The sequence below is a fragment of the Hoplias malabaricus genome, chromosome 4 (genome assembly GCF_029633855.1).
Source record: "Hoplias malabaricus isolate fHopMal1 chromosome 4, fHopMal1.hap1, whole genome shotgun sequence".
Lineage (NCBI taxonomy): Eukaryota > Metazoa > Chordata > Actinopteri > Characiformes > Erythrinidae > Hoplias > Hoplias malabaricus.
The window spans coordinates 145428-162391 of NC_089803.1; the positions used below are offsets into that span (position 1 = coordinate 145428).

General features: G+C 44.5%; 1 protein-coding gene across 1 annotated transcript in view; it reads right to left on the reverse strand.

Annotated features, from left to right (window-relative positions):
* LOC136694214 (uncharacterized) overlaps nt 1-16964 on the reverse strand; it is an 82418-nt gene that overhangs the window by 24105 nt on the left and 41349 nt on the right. Inside the window, exons 8-13 of the mRNA XM_066667603.1 lie at nt 13501-13632; nt 11238-11381; nt 10483-10621; nt 10246-10399; nt 7729-7859; nt 79-190 (exon numbers count right to left, since the gene is read on the reverse strand). Of these exons, the coding sequence (XP_066523700.1) occupies nt 79-190; nt 7729-7859; nt 10246-10399; nt 10483-10621; nt 11238-11381; nt 13501-13632 (812 nt within the window). The remainder of the gene's footprint in view (nt 1-78; nt 191-7728; nt 7860-10245; nt 10400-10482; nt 10622-11237; nt 11382-13500; nt 13633-16964) is intronic.

Consider the following 16964-nt stretch of genomic DNA (forward strand, 5'->3'; position numbering starts at 1 on the left):
GTTTGCCTTGCTCTTTCCCAGGGATAGAGAGATTAACAAAGAGAAAGAAATTAGGAAATAAGAGAGAGTTGTGTTTACCTGTTGGCCAGTTCATCAGCGCTCACAGTGACCTCTTTCCCAGACAAAAAGTCAAATACCCTAATGTTCTGAGGAATCATTTTGTCTTTAGTGATGTAGAGCCCCACATTTTCTATAGAAATATAAAACGTTTGAGTAAGATAAGACACAGAATTATAATTAAGTAGAATATATTCTGACTGATGAAGAGAATAAATGACTAACAAATATTTTACATAAAATCCCAAAGTCAAAAATCATCACCAATTTATAACACAGAAGAGCTGAAACAATGGGAATATCAATACACCAGTCCATAAGGTCTTACTCTGTATTGAATATTCATTCATTCATTCATTCATTCATTCATTGTCTGTAACCCATATCCAGTTCAGTGTGGTGGTAGGTCCACAGCCTACCCAGAATCACTGGGCACCTGTCCTTCACAGGTCCTTGGAGCTATGTGAAAGAGACACTACCTGCTGCCCCACCGTGCTGAATATGATATGTTTAACTACCCAGTTAGCAAGTTTCTTTGGGCCATATCCATATGAAATGCTTTAGATTCGGGTGTAGATCACACACGGTTTGAACATTCAAGACAGAACCGAACCAAACTTTCAACGTTTCCAAATAATTATTAACACTCATCTACAGGTTTAGGCCAGTTCTGTAATACTGACCCTGAGCCAAAAGTGCTAAACCTACTTGGACAGCCTAAATAATTATGTGGCTCAGATATGTATTTTCGGACCTAGGCTGAACACGCCAAAGCAGTGGACTGGTCCAAACTAAAAAGGTGGGGGGGGGGGGGATTTTATATAGTTCGAATTAAACTTGCAATAAAAAAACACTGTAAGAAATCTTTAAGTACAAATGTAAGTGTGATATACTGGTATATGCATAAAAAAGGATGAACTGTTTATTAGTAACCATAACATTGGTTCAACCCAGCTTGCTCTCATCATTCATTCTTGTCAGACCAGTGTCTAATGCTTGATGTTGAGAAGTAAGTAATATTACTGTGTCACACTTTGCCCTGTTCTGTGTGTTCTTGCTCTATCTGTGCTTAAGTTCCCTTGTTGCCATGTGCTAAGGAGCACATGCCTATTTTTTGTTTTGTTCTTCTCTTCTCACTTGTCTCTGTTTTAGTCCCGCCTTAGTCCCCGTCTTGTCATCAGTGTTTCCACCTGTGCCTCCTTTGTTGCCTTGCCCTCTCATTATCTCTTCCAGGTGTTCTCCTGTGTGTATATATACCTCTTGGTTTAAGTGCTCCTTTGTCTGGTCTTGTGTGTAGATATATGTTTCTGTGGCAGTGTTGGTGTGTGTTTGGGGTGGGAGGAGGTTGTATGGTGTGTGTTTAAGGTGAGAGGACTTTGTAAGACAAGGCTCTGACATTGTACTCTGGCGGTACTGACCCTTGTGAATTCCCCAAATGTGGGAATCTCAATGCATAAAATTTGTTAGTGGGGAACTATGTATTCTGGGGCAGTCATGGCCTGGTGGTTAGGGATTGGGGTGTGTAACTGGCTCCCAGGGCACTGTCGCTAGGGCTTCCCCCCACTGGGCCTGTGTGCCCCCACTATTGTATTTATTTCCTTAGTTCATAATTCTGTTTTAAACAGTGATATATATTTATAAAAGTTAGAATTAACATGCCTTTCTTTTGTTTATAGAATTACAGGAAATGTACACACAAACTGAGCTTGAATAAATGTGAATCACTTTCCCACAGTCAGTGATAAACATTGCCTTATGAGTTATACACTACATGGATAAAGCCTGCCACTGTCAAAAGATTAAAGTATGGACCTTTGTGCCACACTATCAGCATGTTTATTCTCCTCGACTTTATCCTGCTTCATAATATTATTGGATTCTTTGATGTTTTTGACCTGCAAATGTTTAACAAGTAAGTGGCCAGAGTACCTAACATTATTGACATTATTGAGTCATCTGTAATGATGACTCAAAAGATACATGTTCCACTTTTGGAGATAAAACAATTAAACTCAGTCATTTGATAGTGTAATCATACAGTGGTTATGTTTTGTGGTAAAATGCTGTTCTATGTGTTTTTATTATGTGCTACCCATTGTTGGGCCTGAGTTTTGTGCATGTGGGATTTTAAGGTGGAATGTTAAGGTGGGAAACGTGTTCGAGGGGCATTTTTTTAATATGACAGAATTCAACCAACAGTAAGATGCAACTGAGACTGTAACTTTTTCACAATTTTAGGATTTAGTTAGACGTTTTTAGTGTATGCAGTGTAACGGTGTTGATATACTAGTGCATGGTGATATAACAGGTGCAGCTGAGAGCAAGAGGGAGAGAAAAAGAAAATAAAAACTAATGAAGACAGTTTATTTGTCTTTTGTGCACTTTTATGCAGGTATGTTGAGTTATACTTAAACTGTTAAACTGTCATATATATATATATATATATATATATATATATATATATATATATATATATATGTCACGCCTTCGTCCTGTCAGTCTGTTGTCCCCGCCATGTGCTTTATTTGCACATGGCTCTGTTTTGTTTATGTTCTAGTCTCCGCCTTTGTCCCGCCTCCTCGTCTGTTAACCCGTCCTTCTCGTTATCTGTCTCAGGTGCGTCTCGTCAGTGTCTTGTATTTAAGTCCCCTTCCTACACTTCCTGTTGGTTGGTCATTGTTCTATTGTTCTCATGTTCTCTCGTTCTTTGTCATGTCAGTCGTGGTATCCAGTCTGTCTCTGTAAGTTTCCACGTTGTCGTTTCACTTCCTGTCGTCTCGTTCTTTAGTCTGTCTGTCCCGTTTGCCCTGATTTGCTCCTCGTGTTCCGTTTAACCTGTTTGGCTCCCTGTTTGTTTTCGTTATGTTAAAGTCTCTTTGTTTTGTTGTTATCCTTCTTTATTAAATATACTGTGCTTTAGCGAGTGCGTCCGCCTCCGTCAGTCCGCCCCACGATCCTGACAGAATGACCAACCCCCAGGACGCAGCTAGCGCAGACTATTATCTCAAGGGATGTGCCGTTCGCCGGACTCCATTCCGCACAGGCCCCAAAGATCCTGTGGGGGAGGCTTTGAAAGCGGCCTCGGAATGGAGTCGCCGGCTCCAGCTCCTGCCTGGCGCTGCTCCGGATCCTATAGCGGAGGAGTCGACTCGGGAATCGAGTAGTTGCGCCAGCGGGAGTCGAAAGAGTCGGCGGAAGAACCGTGCTGGAGTTCCCCCCTCGCTGGAGGATTACCCCCCCAGGTCCGGGGAAATTTTTGGGGGGGCGTTAAGGGTAGGGGCTGTTAGCCTCACCTCCGTACCTCTGAGGCCTGAGGCTAACAGGGGCGCACCTCGAGGTGATCTAATGGGTGCGCCTGTGAAACCCCCTAAACCCTTTACAGCTCCAGCGCGAGCCCGGCGAGCAGCACAAACCCCTGTCCTCGAGAGCGCGGCGCGCGGCTCTCCTGTCTTCGTGAGCGCGACGCGCGCCTCTCCTGCCTCCTTGGACGTCGTCGCAGGTCCCCCTGCCTCCTTGGACGTCGTCGCAGGTTCCCCTGCCTCCGTGGACGACGTCGCAGGCTCCCCTGCCTCCGAGGACGACGTCGCTGCAGGTTCCCCTGCCTCCGAGGACAACGTCGCTGCAGGTTCCCCTGCCTCCGAGGACGACGTCGCTGCAGGCTCCCCTGCCTCCGAGGACGACGTCGCAGGTTCCCCTGCCTCCGTGGACGACGTCGCAGGTTCCCCTGCCTCCGAGGACGACGTCGCTGCAGGTTCCCCTGCCTCCGAGGACAACGTCGCTGCAGGTTCCCCTGCCTCCGAGGACGACGTCGCTGCAGGCTCCCCTGCCTCCGAGGACGACGTCGCTGCAGGCTCCCCTGCCTCCGAGGTCGACGTCGCTGCAGGCTCCCCTGCCTCCGAGGACGACGTCGCTGCAGGCTCCCCTGCCTCCGAGGACGACGTCGCTGCAGGTTCCCCTGCCGCCGAGGACGACGTCGCTGCAGGTTCCCCTGCCTCCGAGGAGGACGTTGCAGGTTCTCCTGTCCCGTTGATGGCTGCACCCGCCGCTCCAGTGTCCGTGATGGCGGCACCCGCCGCTCCAGTGTCCGTGATGGCGGCACCCGCCGCTCCAGTGTCCGTGATGGCGGCACCCGCCGCTCCAGTGTCCGTGATGGCGGCACCCGCCGCTCCAGTGTCCGTGGTGGCGGCACCCGCCGCTCCAGTGTCCGTGATGGCGGCACCCGCCGCTCCTGTCCCGGTGATGGCGGCACCCGCCGCTCCTGTCCCTTTGATGGCGGCACCCGCCGCTCCAGTGTCCGTGACGGCGGCATCGGCCGCTCCAGTGTCCGTGACGGCGGCTACGGCCTCTCCTGTCCCCGTGACGGCGGCTACGGCCTCTCCTGTCCCCGTGACTGTGGCTACGGCCTCTCCTGTCCCCGTGACTGTGGCTACGGCCTCTCCTGTCCCCGTGACTGTGGCTACGGCCTCTCCTGTCCCCGTGACTGTGGCTACGGCCTCTCCTGTCCATGTCCGTAGGTCGGCCCGAAACACTTCGAGGCCGATCCCCAGAACTGTGCCCAGGCTGGTTCCTCGGACTGCCCCACAGACATTTGCCAGTCCTGGGCACCCCCCTGTTATTTTGGTTCCCTTGTCAGTCCCTGTCCTGGTTCCCGTCTCTGTCCTTGTCCCTGTACCCGTGTCTGCCTTTGTCTCTGTCCCTGTCCCGGTCACTGTGTTTGTGTCAGTCCCCGTAAACGTCTTGGTCCCTGTTCCCCTACCAAGTCCAGTCCAGTCCCCTGTTAGTCCTGTTCAGTCCCCGTTTCAACCCTCAGTCTCGTCACATGTCCAGTCCTCTTTTAGTCCTGTCCAGTCCCCGTTTCAACCCTCTGTCTTGTCTCACGTCCAGTTCCCGTATCCGTCCAATGTCCAGTCACCTGTCTTGTCTCCGGTCCAGTTTCCCTTTCAATCCCCTGTCCAGTCTCCAGTCCAGTCTCCGTATCCGTCTAGTGTCATGTCACCTGTCCTGTCTTCTGTCCAGTCACATACCCCTGTCTCGTCACCAGTCTCTGCTCCCATCCAGTCCCAGCACCCAGTCCTGTCATCAGTCCCGTCTCCATTCCAGTCCCCTGTTCTGTCACCTGTTCATGTCCAGTCTTCTGTCCCCAAACGTGTCCAGTCTCCGTATCCGTCCCACGTTCAGTCCCCTGTCTTGTCTCCAGTCCAGTCTCCCGTCAATTCCCATGTGTCCACTCCTGTCCTGTCCAGTCCGTTCTCGTCTCTTGTGGCTCCCCTTTGTCAGTCTCCTGTCATGTCCCATGTCCCGTCTCATATATTCGGTCCTGTCGTGTCCCCAGCTCCTGTGTCTGTTCCCGTCCTGTCCTGAGTCCTGTCTCACTTGGTTCCTTGTCTTTGTCTTAGTCTGTCTTGTTTTCCGTGCCCTCTCCTGTGCCAGCTCCTGGGGGGTTTAGGAGTACGCGCCCGGGAGTTGCGCGTTCTTGGGGGGGGCATCTGTCACGCCTTCGTCCTGTCAGTCTGTTGTCCCCGCCATGTGCTTTATTTGCACATGGCTCTGTTTTGTTTATGTTCTAGTCTCCGCCTTTGTCCCGCCTCCTCGTCTGTTAACCCGTCCTTCTCGTTATCTGTCTCAGGTGCGTCTCGTCAGTGTCTTGTATTTAAGTCCCCTTCCTACACTTCCTGTTGGTTGGTCATTGTTCTATTGTTCTCATGTTCTCTCGTTCTTTGTCATGTCAGTCGTGGTATCCAGTCTGTCTCTGTAAGTTTCCACGTTGTCGTTTCACTTCCTGTCGTCTCGTTCTTTAGTCTGTCTGTCCCGTTTGCCCTGATTTGCTCCTCGTGTTCCGTTTAACCTGTTTGGCTCCCTGTTTGTTTTCGTTATGTTAAAGTCTCTTTGTTTTGTTGTTATCCTTCTTTATTAAATATACTGTGCTTTAGCGAGTGCGTCCGCCTCCGTCAGTCCGCCCCACGATCCTGACAATATATATATATAATATGCATTTCATACTGTTCAGTAAATGGGGAGCATGTACAGCATACCATTTTTTATACATGTATGTAAATTTATATATTTTTTATGATTGTATTTGTCATTGTTCTTTTTTCTAATATGAAATTAATTAATTGTGCTCTTTGGAAATGTGCCATTGTCAGAAGAGGTGCAGTTGAGAGCAAGACGGAGAGGAAAAGAAAATAATGAAGCCTGTTTATTGCTGGTGTGTTGGTGTCTTCCCTTCCATCATCCTTTATTCTTACACAACGGTAGCCTGCCCCTTAAAGAGTAAGGATATGTTGTTCATGAGTTGAGTGAGTGGAACACACCTGTAGATTAATGTATTTCCAGTTTTAACAAGCAAAGCAGCAATTCTTTTTTGCTATGAAGTGATAACTGGAGATGCTGCTCAGGTGCTGTTTTGGAGGGAGGTGGATTACTCTCCAAAAACTTGCACAGTTTTTAGTGCATCTTAACAATTCAACAATGCGCCACAAAGTAATATAAAAGGTGTACTTCGGCAGATAGCGAAATTGTTTGTTTTACCTAATTTACTGATTTTGGGAATTATATTTCTGTGCTAACCTGTCAATGAATGTTCATGAAAAGAGAAAATGCAAAACTATTACCCATTATTAAATTAAATAAATGAACTAACTCATGATTATCATTATTGGAATAATCTAATCAGTGTAAGAGGAAGAACCTCTGAGGAACCAAGACTCAAAAGACAAACCCATCCTTTTGGTGGGCTCTATAATGAATAGTTCTCTGGCTGTGAGAAGGAGCTGCTTCTGTGTCATCACAAGTGTGAGTGTTAATCTTGGCTTCAGTCCTGTTAAATTTGGGGTGCCATACTGGCATTGTAGTTAAATCATGTATCCATTGCTGATTTTAAATGCCTCTGTGGCAAGGTAAAGAAGATTTGCTAACACAATACTGTGTTTTTGATAATAGATGGTGTTTTTATGCTTTATTTTTATTACTGTTTGGCTAGTGGCTCTTGAAATAAATGGGGTGTGATCCTGATTTCCCTCTGGTGTTTTGGGGTAGGCCTGACTTCTACCTGCAGTGGTAAGCAACCCTAAACATGCAGATAATTAAAATAACTATCCCAGGTGAATGATGATTTATAGATATTTGTATTTTGCAGGTGCATCTAAAGTCCCAAAGATAGATAATTATCCACTTTGTTTTGTGTTTGTTTGTTTCCCATTTCTTTATCTCTGTATATTATTATTTTTGTTGTTGTGGTGACTAGTTTTTCTTTTTCAGTTTTTGTGTTGTGGGGGCATTATTAGATTTTGTTAATCCAGTTACCCACACAAAGAGGGCAGTTATCATTCACTGTGCTGTTCTGGGTCAGAATCACTCAGAGGGGGCAAATTTCAGTCACTGTGCTCTTCTGGGTCAGAATCACACAGAAGGGGCAGTTATCATTCACTGCGCTGTTCTGGGCCAGAATCACTCAGAGGGGGCAAATTTCAGTCACTGTGCTCTTCTGGGTCAGAATCACACAGTAGGGGCAGTTATCAGTCACTGTGCTCTTCTGGGTCAGATTCACACTGAGTACAGTTCTGCTTCATTCTGAATTGCCTTTGTTTACAAAATGTGTGTTTAAATAAATCTTGCTTATTTTGTGTGTTTCTGTATTGTTTTGGTGTGTGTTCATTGTTGTGTATGTACCTTCACTGAGGTGCACCAGCTTAGGTCCTTCAACTCCCAGATTCTTCAGCTGTAATGGTGGAGTTACATCTATGTGAGGATACATTTTCAGGAGCTCATTCATCTCAGCATAAGTTTTCTCTGGATTTATTCTAAAAACATAAAAGAACACAAATGATTTTTTTCTGGTTCTGTGAAAAACTTACTATAACAACATGTTTTTTAAATTCAGCCAATAATAACATTTTATATTTTTTGTGCAAATCTTTTTATTGGCTAATATCGTTTATTTTGTATTTTTTCGAATACTGACCCAACAAATTTGAGGAGCAAAATACATATCTTGCACAAGTTTCAAACCTCAGGTTCATAGAGGAGGAAGAAAAAATGTAAGGACGAATAAATTAAGTAAATAAAATGAAGCTTATTATACAGAAAGAGAGAGTGACTTCTCATTCTTAATCAACAGGGTTTAATATGTCTACCCACCCTTTGCAGCTACAACATCTTCAGCTTTTCTGGGAAGGCTTTCCACAAGGTTTAGGAGTGTGTTTATGGGACTTTTTGACCATTCTTCCATAACTGCATTAGTGAGGTCAGACACTGATGTTGGATGAGGCCTGGCTCGCAGGCTCCACTCTAATTCATCCCAAAAGTGTTCCATTGGGTTAAGGTCAGGGCTCTGTGCAGGCCCGGTCTTCCACACCAAACTCACTCATCTATGTCTTTACGGACCTTGCTTTGTGCACAGTCATGTTGGCACAGGAAGGGGCCATCCCCAAATTTTTCCCACAAATTTGGGAGCATGAAATTATCCATAATCTCTTAGTATGCTGAAACATTAAGAGTTCCTTTCACTGGAACTAAGGGGCTAAACCCAACTCCTAAAAAACAACCCCACACCATAATCCCTTGTCCACCAAACTTTACACTTGGAAAAATGTAGTCAGACAAGCACCCATTCCGTGAAGCTTTCTACACACTATTTCACATTTAATCTGAAAGTCACATTAAGTTTGGAGCTCTGTGTTCTGACACTGCAGAAAGTTGGCAAACTCTTTCACAAATGTTTGTAGAAGCCTTAATCATACTCTCTTCAATAACCACTGCACATATTTCAACCTCTTACATACACTTATAAGTTTCCATTCACTGTGGGATGTGTTTAGAGGCTGGTAGTGGTGCACCTGGTGGGGAGAGGACCAGGGGTAGCAGCAGGTACACCCTGAAGGTCTTTTTTTGTAAAACAGCAAAAGTTAACTGTGTGAGCCACCAACAGAGGTGTCTGTAAACAGATTTAAGTGTAGAATAAACAGAAAACACAAATCCAAAATAAAAACACTAAGAAGGTGTTGGTGAGGGCCAGTGTGTGTATGTGTGTGTTTGGGGGGGTGGACCAGAAATTAAATTCAAGACTGCAACCTGAAAACTGCCCTGGATTTGAACTGCCAAACAACTGGCTTAAAGGCTAGTGAAAACCCACTGCACTGTGTATGAGAGGACTAAACATGGGAAACCAAGGCTATCAGGGGAAGACTAAACAGCTCAAAAGCTGAGAACAAAAAAATACTTCAGCCAAAGCAGCTTCCTAAACTAAAGAAGAAAAAGGCAGGAAAAGGAACAAATGGCAAAGATGTCAAACACAATGATGGGAATGAAGAAAAGGAACTAGAAAGTTAAAGTTAAAAAATATATTTTTTAACATAAACAAAAAGCTCAAGAGGAACCACAGAAGTCAAAAGACTTGACAGTAAGAAAACCCAGGAGACCACTCTGGTGGATTCACCAAACATCCAGCCAGACTTATGTGACAATATGTGAAGAGAGACCTAAGACAGAGCTCTTAAGTAGCAGAGAAACAGGTGCTGCTGATTTCAAACCAGGTGTGCTGCAACTATCTAAAATTTCTGTATATTTCCTTTGTAGTGAACTATAAATAGGAAGGTAACTTAGTAGTTTCAACTAGCCATACACTACATTATACAGTGGTGTGAAAGTGTTTGCCCTCTTCAAGCAGGCTGTTCTGGACAGAAGCACCGACCTCCTGTTTTTTGAACCGTGTTTGGATTTATCAACTGAAATGTAAAATTGTTATGTTTGTTAATGTTTTTCCTCTTAAACATTTTCTGATACATTTACAGCTCTGAGGTGCAGTGTGCAGAATGCAGTACATACTAACACGGTATGTAGTATAGTAGTATGTCATTCTGAATACAACCCGAGTTAGCAATGACTGGTTACTATCTGGTACATGACCAAAGATGGGGTTTTCTGCAGTAGATAAATGCTCACATACTCACACACACATACAGTAATCTATTTTCTTTTCTAGTTTAAAGTAAATTCTGGGCTACAAAACGGGGCTTTATGAAACAAAAACAAGACCTTGAGCTCTTGAGCAGCTGAAATAACTGTAGCAAGCAAGAATCACTTTCAAGCTACAGCGACTGGTCTCTTCAGTTCACAAATAATTTAATAAAGCCAGTCTGGCCAGGGAAATAACATTTTTATAGGTATTCCTAAATAAATCAGTCATACCTGTAACTAGTTTGAGCTGAATCATGGGAAATCCAGAGTGGAAATCTGGTAAATGATTGAGGCAGACTGAGTAAAATCTTCTCCACGTCAGTAGCTCTCTGGAGGGAAGTTTCTCTGAGTCTCTCCTCACTGCAGTTTGGGATTTTCTCTTCATCTACCAAAAAAAACAAAACTGTTTATTAAATATATAGTGTAAGTCTTTACATGAACATGCTTGTGAAATAGAAATATTCATACACTTAATCACATCCATGATGTACTTCCGATCAAAGACCTCCGAAAGCCCTGGGACACGGACAGGTTCAAAGAAGCGCTGGTCTGTGGACAGAGCTTTCAGAGAAATCACAGCATAATTCTCCTGTCCTATGCTCTTGTTCTGAACAAAATAAACATCACAGAAATTAATCAAACAATGAACAAGTAAAATTCACCTTATATACACTGCTCAACAAAATTAAGTGAACATAATCCTAATGATTTCAGGTTTAAACTATTATTTTCTGTGTGATTTTGTATCCATTGGTTATGAGTAAAGATTTTCAACATGAGCCTTATGATCATTGAGATCCGTTGTGTGATTTATGTGTTCCCTTAAGCATGTTTCAGCAGTTTATTAACACAGGTTTTAAAAACTCCAGCAGCACTGCTGTTTCTGATCCACTTGCACCAGCACAACACCCACTAACACACCACCACCACGTCAGTGTCACTGCAGCACTGAGAATGATCCACCACCACATCACACCTGCTCTGTGGGGGTCCCATGAGGGTCCTGACCATTGAAGAACAAGGGGAAATGGCAACAGGTGGACTACACTCTGTAATTGTGTAAAACTAAAGAGTGCTCCTGTGTGGACAGTGGAGCTGCGAGAATGGACCGCAAGTGTAGAAACAAGGAGGTGCCATAATGCTCTGGTTGATCCATGTATATTCAGATCCATAATAACGGAAAGAGGAAAATAAAATCTATAAAAGTGAGAATATGTCCTTACCTGCCCCTGAGAGATAAGATAAGCCCAACAAACTGTGGAGTGCTCAAACACATCTCCATCCTCTATGATCTTATCTCCACATCGTTTAGTTAGGCTCGGTAACAGCTCCCTGAACAGGAAGTACAGCCCTTCAACTAGGGAAATCTGCAAATTAAAAATACATCACTGATTCATGCATAGGTATTTGTTTTTTTGTTCAATGTGTTTATAGCCATTGCTATTTAACTGTAGCTACACACTATGTCCCTTCCTGTATTGGGGCCTTGTCATAGTGGAAGGTTTTGGTTTATAGCCAGTCCTCAGTTCACATGCAGAAGCTGTATTGAATTTTAATTGATGTTTATTTGAGCAATCATAATCACAAAACAAACAAATGATCAAGTATCTGTTGCAGCATGTGGTGGAAAAACTGTTAGCCCTTCTGAGTGGGTTAGTGCTAGGTCTGTCTATTTCCCTTTAATTAAGGACCGGATTACCTAAAGGTTGATCCCAGGCCACCAAGATTTGCCTTCCAAAGCATGTCACAGGAAGGGAGCGGAAGTGATACGAGAGAACCATTTCAGAGTAGCCCTCCATTAACTCCCATTTGTTTCTGAGTGTCTTTGAAACAATAATAAATGCATCTCCGAGCTGTTTCCAATTTCGACACAGCCCAGGTTTTCTTCTACAGAGAATGGACTTCTGTCATTTGATGCACAAGCTTAAACCCTTCAGGGTTTATAAATTAATGTTTTTCCACAGCAATACTAAAGATGATGTGTTAAAGCTGTGACCCACACTGCTCTGTAATGTTTGGAGAAGAAGCTCAGTATAATCCAGAAACAGAGGTTTGCCCAGAGCCACTCAAAGTAGATAAGTAGATTTTTAATCATGGTGAAAAGTTTTTATTAGACATACATGCAAGGAATTATCTTTATTTACAACAAAAGCACAAACAGAAAATAAACACAAGCAGGACACTAGAAAATATTAAAACAAAGACTGAAGAGAAACAATCACGAAACAACCGTGAACTGGTGTGGACGCATGCAAAAGACTAGAACCCAGTACTAGGAGCAAGGGGGGTGTATATATACAAATGGGAACACCTGGAAATGAAGAGGGGGCAGGATAACAAACGTGGGAATACTAATCACATTGAGGGCTAAGGTGGGGCCAAGGGAGGAGACAGGAACAAAAAAAATTTCTCAGTACATGATTTCTTCCAGAATTACCTAATTTCAGTTGAATGTTTCTTATAATTAGTCTGGAGATGGGGAAATTTTTGGGCAAAATAAAAGGGTGCTGATGGCTGTGAAGATGTTGGTTGTGCAAAGAACTGGCAGAGACACAGTCACAGCAGTGTAGAGGTTTTTTTTTTAATAATATTATCTATACCCAAATATAACATAAGCAATGACAAAAAGAAAATGCATACATTCTAGAGCTATATTGGCTGCAGCCTCTCCACAAGCAGGCCCACTCCAACCCAACTTCCTTTGTCCTCGCATTCCATGCTTAAATACCTTCCCCTCATTAAACCCAACCTGGGTTATACCATCTGTGAATGGAAGGTAAAAAAAATGCAGATTCTAGAGGGAAAATAAACATCACCCTTCAACCATTCAAAAATGATAGAATGCACAAAACACTGCAAATTATTCATAATAGTTAACTGAGGGTTTAAAACATGCATAATGGAAAAACAACAGTAACATTAGTGATAACTCAAACCCTATGGTATATATCATTGACAGTTATCTCGTTCTTGTCTTCAGCCACTCTGCCATTTCACCTGGTGGAAAACTGTGAGTGTGTGGTTTGTTCCTGAGCTGCAGTATCTCCTAGATTAATCTTTCACAATCCTGGCCCTGCTCTGTGCATTATGGAGATTCCTCTGCTCCCATTGCACAATGTTCTCAATGAACTAATGAAACAACATCCCATCTCAGGTTAAAGTGGAGAGAAGGGTAAAATACAGCATGATGGGCCGTGGTACTCCAAAATCAGGATTAAAAACCAATGTCCTAGATGGCTCAGTTTCAGTGCCTACACTTGACTGGGGCAGCTCTAGGAAGACACAGACCTGTCTATATGGCGGATCCTCTGATGGATATCTGATGTGTTTATAGTGATTAAACTCTGCACTGTGTTCATCTGTGGACATCACAATGCCATGGACTTGATTTTATAACTATTAGAAAGGAGTGGCTGAAACACCTGAACTCAGAAAATGATTTCCAAACTTTGGCCTCATAGTGTGTGTTGTTAATTACTATATTACCTTCTGAATGCCTGTGATAGGTGTAGCTCTGCAGATGAGTTGGTACAGACTTTGAGCCAGACTGTGGCATCCACTCAGTTCTCGAATGTATGCTATAACCTTCTTGAACTCTTCTCCTCTATTTACAATTGACTAAAACAAAAGAGGGTGAAAAAGACAAAGTCAGTTGCAGGAGCCTAGCTTTATTTTTGGATTCAACAAAGAAGATTTCAGATCAGTTTAAGTTTCTACCCTCTCAGAAATAAAAGTATGATACAGTAAATCACTGTCACAAACAGTGTAATGTATTTTTAAAGGTACAGCAGTGGTATTAAAGTCCAGTTGTGTTCCCTAAAGGTTCATTACATTCTCTTCCCCAGAAGGAGAGGGGGATCTCTGTAATCTTTCACAATACAACTGTGGAGAATAAAAGAACACAATAAAAGACCTGGAGATGAAACGTGGTAAATGACATCAACAAAAATTGAACATCTACACTTAACACAGAGTAAGGTACAGTCATAATCCCCAAATAAAAGTACTGAACATATTTAACTAGGGGTACCACAACAGAGACAAATTTTTCAGTGTGTGTTGATTAACTGTCTGGTACAGGTCCGTCTCAATGTCGGGTACAGGACTGTTTCACTGCCTGGTACAGGACTGCCTCACTCTCTGTTACAGGACTGTCTCACTGTCTGTTACAGGACTGTCTCACTGTCTGTTGTAGGACTGCGTCATTTCCTGGTACAGGACTGTAACACATCTACACTTAACACAGAGTAAGGTACAGTCATAATCCCCAAATAAAAGTACTGAACATATTTAACTAGGGGTACCACAACAGAGACAAATTTTTCAGTGTGTGTTGATTATTTATAAAGAAAGGTGAGCGGGGAACTGTTTCACTGTCTGGTACAGAACTGTCTCACTGCCTGTTACAGGACTGTCTCACTGCCTCGTACAGGACTGCCTCACTGTCTGGTATTGGACTGTCTCATTGTCTGGTATAGGTCTGCCTCACTCTCTGGTACAGGACTGTCTCACTGCCTGGTACAGGACTGCCACACTCTCTTTTACAGGACTGTCTTACTGTCTGGAACAGGACTGCCTCACTGTCTGGTACATGTCTGTCTCACTGTCTGGTACAGGACTGTCTCATTGCCTGGTACCAGACTGTCTCACTGTCTGGTAAACCTCTGTCTCACTGTCTGGTACAAGACTGCCTCACTGTCTGGTACATTTCTGTCTCACTCTCTGGTACAGGACTGTGTCACTGTCTGGTACAGGTCTGTCTCACTGTTTGTTACATGGCTGTCTCACTGTCTGGTACAGGTCCGTCTCACTGTCTGGTACAGGACTTTCTCTCTGTCTGGTATAGGACTGCCTCTCTCTCTGGTACAGGTCTGTCTAACTGTCTGGTACAAGACTGCCTCATTGTCTGGTATAGGACTGCCTAACTGTCTGGTACAGGTCCGTCTCAATGTCGGGTACAGGACTGTTTCACTGCCTGGTACAGGACTGCCTCACTCTCTGTTACAGGACTGTCTCACTGTCTGTTACAGGACTGTCTCACTGTCTGTTGTAGGACTGCGTCATTTCCTGGTACAGGACTGAACATCTACACTTAACACAGAGTAAGGTACAGTCATAATCCCCAAATAAAAGTACTGAACATATTTAACTAGGGGTACCACAACAGAGACAAATTTTTCAGTGTGTGTTGATTATTTATAAAGAAAGGTGAGCGGGGAACTGTTTCACTGTCTGGTACAGGACTGTCTCACTGCCTGGTATGGGACAGTCTCACTGTCTGGTAAAGGACTGTCTCACTGTCTGGTACAGGACTGTTTTACTGCCTGGTACAGAACTGTCTTACTGTCTGGTACAGGACTGTCTCACTGTCGGGTACAGGACTGTCTCACTATCTGGTACAGGACCGTCTCACTGTCTGGTACAGGACTGTCTCACTCTCTGGTACAGGACTGTCTCACTCTCTGGTACAGGACTGCTTCACTGTCTGGTAAATGACTGTCTCACTGTCTGTTACAGGATGGTCTCATTGTCTGGTACAGGACTGCCTCACTGTCTGGTATAGGACTGCCTCACTCTCTGTTACAAGATTGGTTCACTGCCTGGTACAGAACTGTCTCACTGTCTGGTACATGACTTCCTCACAGTCTGGTACAGGTCTGTCTCACGGTCTGGTACAGGTCCGCCTCACTGCCTGGTACGTGACTGTCTCACTTCCTTGTACAGGACTGTCTCACTGTCTGGTACAGGACTGTCTCACTGTCTGTTACAGGACTGTCTCACTGTCTCATATAGGTCTGCCTCAGTTCCTGGTACAGGACTGCGTTACTGTATGGTACAGAACTGTCTCACTGCCTGTTACAGGACTGTCTCACTGCCTCGTACAGGACTGCCTCACTGTCTGGTATTGGACTGTCTCATTGTCTGGTATAGGTCTGCCTCACTCTCTGGTACAGGACTGTCTCACTGCCTGGTACAGGACTGCCACACTCTCTTTTACAGGACTGTCTTACTGTCTGGAACAGGACTGCCTCACTGTCTGGTACATGTCTGTCTCACTGTCTGGTACAGGACTGTCTCATTGCCTGGTACCAGACTGTCTCACTGTCTGGTAAACCTCTGTCTCACTGTCTGGTACAAGACTGCCTCACTGTCTGGTACATTTCTGTCTCACTCTCTGGTACAGGACTGTGTCACTGTCTGGTACAGGTCTGTCTCACTGTTTGTTACATGGCTGTCTCACTGTCTGGTACAGGTCCGTCTCACTGTCTGGTACAGGACTTTCTCTCTGTCTGGTATAGGACTGCCTCTCTCTCTGGTACAGGTCTGTCTAACTGTCTGGTACAAGACTGCCTCATTGTCTGGTATAGGACTGCCTAACTGTCTGGTACAGGTCCGTCTCAATGTCGGGTACAGGACTGTTTCACTGCCTGGTACAGGACTGCCTCACTCTCTGTTACAGGACTGTCTCACTGTCTGTTACAGGACTGTCTCACTGTCTGTTGTAGGACTGCGTCATTTCCTGGTACAGGACTGTAACACTGTCTAGTATAGGACTGCCTCACTGTCTGGTACAGGTCCATCTCACTGTCTGGTACAGGTCCGTCTCACTGTCTAGTAAGGCTCTGTCTCATTTGCTGGTACAGGACTGTCTCACTGTCTTGTACAGGTCTACCTCACTGTCTGGTACATGACTGCCTCACTGTCTGGTACAGGACTGTCTCACTGTCTGGTAAAGGACTGTCTCACTGTCTCGTACAGGATTAGCTCACTGCCTGGTACAGAACTGTCTTACTCCCTGGTAAAAGACTTTCTCACTGTCTGGTACAGGACTGTCTCACTCTCTGTTACAGGACTGTCTCACTGTCTGTTGTAGGACTGCCTCACTGTCTGGAACATGTCTGTCTCACTGTCTGGTACAGGACTGTCTCACTGCCTGGTACAGGACTGCC